Source organism: Piliocolobus tephrosceles, chromosome 8 (assembly GCF_002776525.5).
Source record: "Piliocolobus tephrosceles isolate RC106 chromosome 8, ASM277652v3, whole genome shotgun sequence".
NCBI classification, from domain to species: Eukaryota; Metazoa; Chordata; class Mammalia; order Primates; family Cercopithecidae; genus Piliocolobus; species Piliocolobus tephrosceles.
Genome location: NC_045441.1, coordinates 36,171,053 through 36,178,570, shown reverse-complemented (window position 1 = coordinate 36,178,570; position 7,518 = coordinate 36,171,053). Strand labels below are relative to the sequence as shown.

Below are 7,518 nucleotides of genomic sequence, written 5' to 3'. Positions count from 1 at the left end.
GGTCAGTGGGAAGTCAGAAGAGCACTGCCTTTGAGGTCAGTGGGAAGCCAGTGTCCAAGCCTGTTCCACAGCATGCTGGGTCAGAGAAGACATTCATGTGCTGAAGCCCAGCCCTGAAATTGAAATTCTTATGAGACTAAGAATCTCATACAAGATGAGGATGACTTTTAAAATCATAACTCTCCTATATATCAGTAATACATAGTCTCATTTCAATTGCCCTTATCTCTAGACTGAAGCACACTGGAAGTTGGTAAATCACAGGTCAAAGACCTTTCCAGCAGATCACATACAGGTGCATTATTGTTTGTAAGGGAAAATGTTTTCTTCATCTTCACCTGTCTGCGGGCTATAATACCTCCTTGATGAGCCACCAGGTCTGTATGATCTCCATGTGACTCACTGGCATTTCTTTATTCTAATCATGAGTGACTTCAACACCCTGTCATTCTTTTGTTCCCTTCTGATGTTGAGCCATAACCTGCTCTGTAAACTCCACCAAACGGAAGGTCTTCGCCCCGGAATCAAAATTAATCATTTCACCACTTCTCTCACACATGTGAGGAAGTGTTGTGTTCTTCCTCCCGCCTTGGCAGCACTGGTGGTCTTTCTTCCCCAGCCTAAGCCCCATCAACCCCCACCGCCACCATCCTCCCATGACGTGGCTTTGAGTCACCTCATCTGCTGGTTGGCTCCTGGTGATTCTCCTCAGGCCTTGTTTGTACTTCTTGTGTCTACTCTTAATGATAAACAATAGTCCAGGAGTACCATGATTAGGAAAAATATGTGCTATGCTAAATGTTGATGGCTACCAGCATCCATCTCTGTCTCTCCCTCGCTGCCCAAGCTTTGTCCAGGCTCCAGTGACTGCCCAGGCACTGAGGCCACCTCCCTTGCAGCTCCACACAGCCCCTACACAGAGCAATGTGTCCTGCTTCTGAACTTGCTCCTGAAGGCATCAGGCAGGCACCTCTTCATGCTCTTTTTTCTTTTGGTTGTTTTGTTTTGTTTTGTTTTGTTTTGTTTTGTTTTTGAGATGAAGTCTCTCTCTGTCGCCCAGGCTGGAGTGCAGTGGCGCGATCTCTGCTCACTGCAAGCTCCACCTCCCGGTTTCAAACACCATTCTCCTGCCTCAGCCTCCCGAGTAGCTGGGACTACAGGCGTGCACCACCACACCTGCCTTATTTTTTGTGTTTTTAGTAGAGACGGGGTTTCACCATGTTAGCCAGGATGGTCTCGATCTCCTGACTTCATGATCCGCCCGCCTCGGCCTCCCAAAGTGCTGAGATTACAGGCGTGAGCCACCGTGCCCGGCCTCATGCTCTTTTTTCTTTCCCAAGCGTAAGTGATACCTGGAGCAAGGTTAGAAAGAAGCCTTGTGCTGAGGATGACAGAGCTGCCTTTCTAAGATGGGAACTGTGCCAACTTTCCCCTGCTTATGTGAGAAATAAACCTTGATCCTGTTTTGCTCTGAGGAATCTGGGGACTCTGTGTTATAGCAGCAGCATGGCTTTTACCGAATAATTTCTCATGCTTCACACTTGCCTTAGAAACTATGCTGACACTAATGCAGCCCCCAATTATATTATTATTTATAACCTTTGACAATGGTTTTGACTGTAAATAATGTAAAACATGACCCTAATTGACTGAAACTGCAAGGAAATATGTTATCTACAAAACCAGAAGTTGAGAGGTAGGACAGATGCCATCTCTGCATTCTGCTGTGTGCTAGCTTTGCCTCAGGATGGAGGACACCCTGCTTGGTTGCAGGATATCTGCTACAGGTCCAGGGATCACATCCAGAGATGAAATGTCCATGGATGGAAGAAACCATCTCCCTCGGTCTTATCATGAGATAGGAGGAAACTTTTTCAGGAAGTCCTCAAGAATATTTTCCCTCAAACTCATTCCTAAATTGATCATGGTGGAATGGAATTATCATGATTAATTTAGACTAATCGTTTGGGATAGTCAGAATTTAAGTGTCAGCCAGGTGTGGTGGCTCACGCCTGTAATCCTAACACTTTGGGAGGCTGAAGTGGATGGATCACTTGAGGCCAGGATTTACAGACGAGCCCGGCCAACATGGCAAAACTCCATCTCTGCTAAAAATACAAAAATTAGCCAAATGTGGTGGCTCATGCTTGTAATCCCAGTTACTCAGGAGGCTGAGGCAGGACAATCAATTGAACCTGGGAGGCGGATGTTGCAGTAAGCCAAGATTGTACCACTGCACTCCAGCCTGCGTGACACAGCAAGACTCCTTCTCAAAAAAAAAAAAAAATTTAAGTGTCAACCAGTAGGATCTTTGGAGGTCTTAACACCTCCCAACCTGTTCCGTCCTTAAATTTTATTGCTGAGCAATGTCTTTGCTCCTGTACCTTTCTCTCCATAATGGTGCTATTTATTTTGTGGTCACAAATACAGTTCTTAATTATTATTCCTGTTAGATTTCATATGTTTATCACAGCATTCCAGGTTGAATTGGATTCTGCTAACACTTATGTTCAACCTACCTTCCAGCTTCAAAACTGAATCCTATAATATTTACCAGATACCTACTATGTTCTCAGCACTGGGGTATGAAGAAGAAAATTCCTCAACCATCTCACAATCCAGTGAAAGCAAATGAGCAAACAGGTGTGGAGATGCGCTAGGCTTGGGGCCAGGCTCAGTCAGCTGCTGGAGCAAATCAGGGTGCATCAGAGCTGGAGCTGAGAGACCTGGAGGAGAATTCCTCAAGGGAGAAGCAGCCAGTGACAATGGGGGACCCTGAATTTTGTTTTTTCGTTACTGTTCTTGTAATATCTTTATCTCATATGAGTTTCAGGATAATGCTGTCCTCCTAGAATAAATTTGGAAATAATCTCTCTGCTTCAGTTTTCTGGATGGGTTTGACTAGAATCGGAACTATTTCTTTCTTAAATGTTTGATAGAATTCACCAGAGATGCCATCTAGAGTTGAAGTTTTTTATTAGAAACTTTTTAACTATGAATTCAATTTTTAAATAAGTATAGGACTATACAGCTTATTTATTTCTTCTTGAGATAACTTTGGTAATGTATATCATTAAGGAATTTTTCTATTTCATCTCAGTTGTGAAATGTATAGGCATAAAGTTGTTCATAATATTTCCATTTTATCCTTTATCTGTAAGAAGTGTAGTGTTGTCACCTCTCTCATTCCTGATATTGGCAATTTGCGTGTTTGTTGTTGTTGTTGTTGTTCTGATCATCCTGGCTAGAGGCTTATCAATTTAATTGATCTTCTCAAGGAACTAGCTTTTGGTTTCATTCATATTCTCTATTTTTTTTTTCTGTTCTCTATAGCATTGGTTTCTGCTTTGATCTTTATTATTAATTTATTTATTATTTACTTTCTTCTGTTTACAGTGAGTTTAAGTTGTTTTTCTTTTTATAGTCTTTCACATAAAAGCTGAGGTCATTTAAGACCTTTCTTCTTTTAATATAGGCATTTAGTGCTTCAGATTTCTCTCAGAGTACTGCGTTAGTATTCATCTCTGAATGAAAATGATATGTTTTCATTTTTATTTAGATAAAAATACTTTCTAATTTCCCTTTTGATTTATTCTTTGATTCATGGGTGATTTCGAAGTATATTATTTAGTTTGTATGTATTTTGAGATTTTCCTGATGTCTTTATGTAACTGATTTCTAATTTTATTCTGTTGTGGTCAGAGAACATGCTGTGTCTTGAATCATTTGAATGTTATTGAAGCTTGTTTTGATGACCCAAAACATGATCTAACTTGGCAGATGTTTCATTTGAACTTTAAAAGATTTGTATTCTGCTGTTGCTGAACAAAGTGTTCTGTAAATGTCACCTTGATCAAGTTAGCTGATGGTGGTGTTCAGGTCTGCCCAGCACTTGCTGCCTTTCTTCCTGCTTGTCCCGTCAATCACTGGGAGAGGGGTGTTGAAATCACATTCTATAAGTATGGCTTTGCTCATTTCTCTTGCAATTCTCTTGGTTTTTGCTTCACATCACATTATCTTCATTCTCCGTATATAAAGTGTCTTCTTTCTCTGGCTGCTTTTAAGATTTTCTCTTTGTCTCTGGTTTTGGGCAATTTGATTATGATGTGTCTTGGTGTCTTAGTTGTCTTCAAGTTGGCTTTTGCTGAGCTTCTTGGATCTGGGGGTTTATAGTTTTCATCAAGATGAGAAAACTCGGGCCAGGCGCAGTGGCTCAAGCCTGTAATCCCAGCACTTTGGGAGGCCGAGGCGGGCGGATCATGAGGTCAGGAGATCGAGACCATCCTGGCTAACATGGTGAAACCCCATCTCTACTAAAAAAAAATACAAAAAATTAGCCGGGCGAGGTGGCGGGCAGGCCTGTAGTCCCAGCTACTCGGGAGGCTGAGGCAGGAGAATGGCCGGAACCCGGGAGGCGGAGCTTGCAGTGAGCTCTGGCCACTGCACTCCAGCCTGGGCGGCAGAGCGAGACTCCATCTCAAAAAAAAAAAAAAAAAAAAGATCAGAAAACTCACTTTCACTGGCTTCAACTGCAAGTGTATTAAGCCACTTGAAGTTCTCCCACAGCTTCACTGGTGTTCTTTTCATTTAAAACATCTTTTTTTCTCCCTGTGTTTCATTTTAAATATTTTAAATTGCTGTATCCTCAAGGTCGCGAGTCTTTTGCAATGTCTGACCTTCCCTGAATCCCATGCAGCATATTTTTCTCACACATTGCAGTTTTCATTTCTGAAAGTTTTGTTTTTTAAAACGTATCTTCCATATCTCTACTTAATGTTTTGAATATATGAAATATAGTTACAACCTCACAATATTTATGCTGAGTGAAAGAAGCCAGACCAAAAAGAGTATCTACACAATGCTGCCATTCATAGAAAACTCTAGGAAATGCGAAAGTAATAGAGAGGGACAGAAAGCAGATCCTGGCTGTCTGAGGGTGAGAGTGGGGCTGGGCAAGAGGGAGACATGACAAAGAGGCCTGAGGCAACTTGGGGTGATGATCTTGATTATAGTGATGGTTTTACAGTTATATATGTGTGTGTGTGTATATATATGTATATACATATACATGTACACACACATATACACACACACATATATCACATGGTATATTTTAAGTGTGTGCAGTTTATTATCTGTCAAATATATATATATTTTATATATACATTATTTTCATTTATTTATTTATTTATTTATTTATTTTGAGACGGAATCTCACTCTGTTGCCCAGGCTGGAGTGCAGTGGCTCCATCTCGGCTCACTGCAACCTCCGCCTCCCGGGTTCAAGTGATTCTCCTGCCTCAGCCTCCTGAGTAGCTGGGACTACAGGTGCCCACACCATGCCTGGCTATTTTTTGTATTTTTTTTAAGTAGAGACGGAGTTTCACCATATTGGCCAAGTGGTCTCAATCTCCTGACCTTGTGACCCACCCGCCTCGGCCTTCCAAAGTGCTGGGATTACAGGCATGAACCACTGCGCCCAGCCTGTCAAATATATTTCAATAAAGCTGTTTAAAAAATAGTAATCCTGAGCCAGCTTGTTGGCTGTCATTCCTTTTCCTCGCCCAGAGACATTCATCCGTCTCTAAGGAAGAACAAGGGCCATAAGGCAAAACAAGAAGAGCAGTCTTAAGACCTCAGTGCACCCACACACTTGCCCTGGGGTCCTTGTCACCCTCTCTCTGCCATCCCACATGGCTCTCAGCGGTGGTGACCGTGTGGAGGGGCAGCAGAGACTGTGCCTGCTTGACCACCAGCACAGCAAATAGCTGCTCACCTGTCCAGTTATTTTCTTAGGAAAAAAACCTTTAAAAAACCCTGCAAGATCAGGCAGAACGCATTTTGAAGCTGGGACTTTGATAATTATTGTTAACCCGTTTATGCCTGAGGTTGCAGTTTTTTGAATTTTTACAATCAGATTTTGGAGATGACCTTGAGCAATAGGATGTAAACAACTCCCACATGCTTAGCGTTCCAGTAATGGAACGCTAGGCGTCAATTTAAGTTGCCCTCCAGAAATATTTTTTCAGTTTACTCTGTCACCAGCAAGGAGGGAGGTTTCTTTCCCCCAAAAACAGTGGCTCATACTGGGGATCCCCTTTCCTTTATGTCTTAGGCTGATGTGATAAATTACTATTTACCTCATTGCTGAAATTCACATTTCTTTGGTTAGTGAAGTTTAGCATTTTTGTGTATGTTTGCTGACCTTCACATATATAAATATGCCTATACATAAAAAATATAATATATTAATATATATAGTCTGTTCATTTATGTGGCCTAGTTTTCAACTGGAATATTTAGCCTTTCGTCTGATTTTGCAATACCCTTTAAAATAAGAATGTAAACTTGTTAAATAGTCTATTTTTGACTTTTAATTTTTTATATTGACAGCTAACAAATTTTATACATATGTATACACATATATATGTGTATGTGTATATTATATATGTAGTAAGAGTGAGTACATCGACACTTACCTGGAAATCATGATTTTTAAGTGAAATGACATATAACAAAACTAACTTTTTTCCTCATCAGGATTATAACAGAACAACATTGAACAAAGCAATGCTGTCTGAGGAGCTGGTGTATGTTATTTTATATATATTATTTAAATTAGTACTTTCCATAAGTCAGGCACTGCTCTAAATTCTTCAGAAGTATTAATGACTTTCATCATCATGACAACCCTGTGGACTATATTTTATTATTAGCTCCGTTGAAAATTGAGCAAAATGAGACACCAAGAGGGAGGATAATTTGTCCTAGGTCACACAGCTATGAATAGGCGAGGCTACTATTGAACCCAGGCACACAAGCTCTAGAATCCAGCTCCGAACCACTACGCCATCTTGTCTCTCAAGGACAGACCTTCCGTTCTGATTTTATAGATGTCTCAAACCTTATCCATAACCTGTGTCACTTCCCAGCTTTCATCATTAGGATTATGCTTCATAGAACCTTTTTTCATCCCAATGACATATAAATACTGATTTATTTTTCCTTCTGCTACTTATATCAGGTTGATTTGGAATTTGTTTCAGTATGTTTTTCATTTTTTCTTTTTAGCCAGCAGACATCAAGGACTTCTAAGGAGCCCGGTACCTTGCATAGGCACTACGGACCCTGTTTTGCTTAACCCACCCAGCAGCCAATTTTAGCAGACATCCTGGTTTTGCAGGTGAGAAGAATTGAGATACAAAGAAGTTTTGTTGATTTTTCCAGTTCATGCAACAGGTAAATGGGAAACCAGGATGAAAATCAAGGTTTATCTGTCATCAGACTGTTACTCATAATCACCATTCAGAGAGTTCAGATGTGGGACAAGATTCTAACTCCAGCCTTCTTCCAAGTGGTTCATTTGCCAGTTGCCCTAGAGTTACGTGTTGTCTTATTTGTTTGTTTTACTGAATCTGAGTATTAAAAGCCTTGTATCTTGTGAAATTTCTTTTAGGTCTAATAAAAGCGATGAAAGAGACCAGGATAACATTCTAATAATTAAATAAGATTTTTGAA

General features: G+C 40.6%; 1 protein-coding gene across 1 annotated transcript in view; it reads left to right on the top strand.

Annotated features, from left to right (window-relative positions):
- PKD1L1 (polycystin 1 like 1, transient receptor potential channel interacting) overlaps positions 1–7,095 on the top strand; it is a 180,940-nt gene extending 173,845 nt beyond the window's left edge. Inside the window, 1 exon segment of the mRNA XM_023226405.2 lies at positions 7,072–7,095. Within this exon segment, the coding sequence (XP_023082173.2) occupies positions 7,072–7,095 (24 nt within the window).
- The last annotated feature ends 423 nt before the right edge of the window (positions 7,096–7,518 follow it).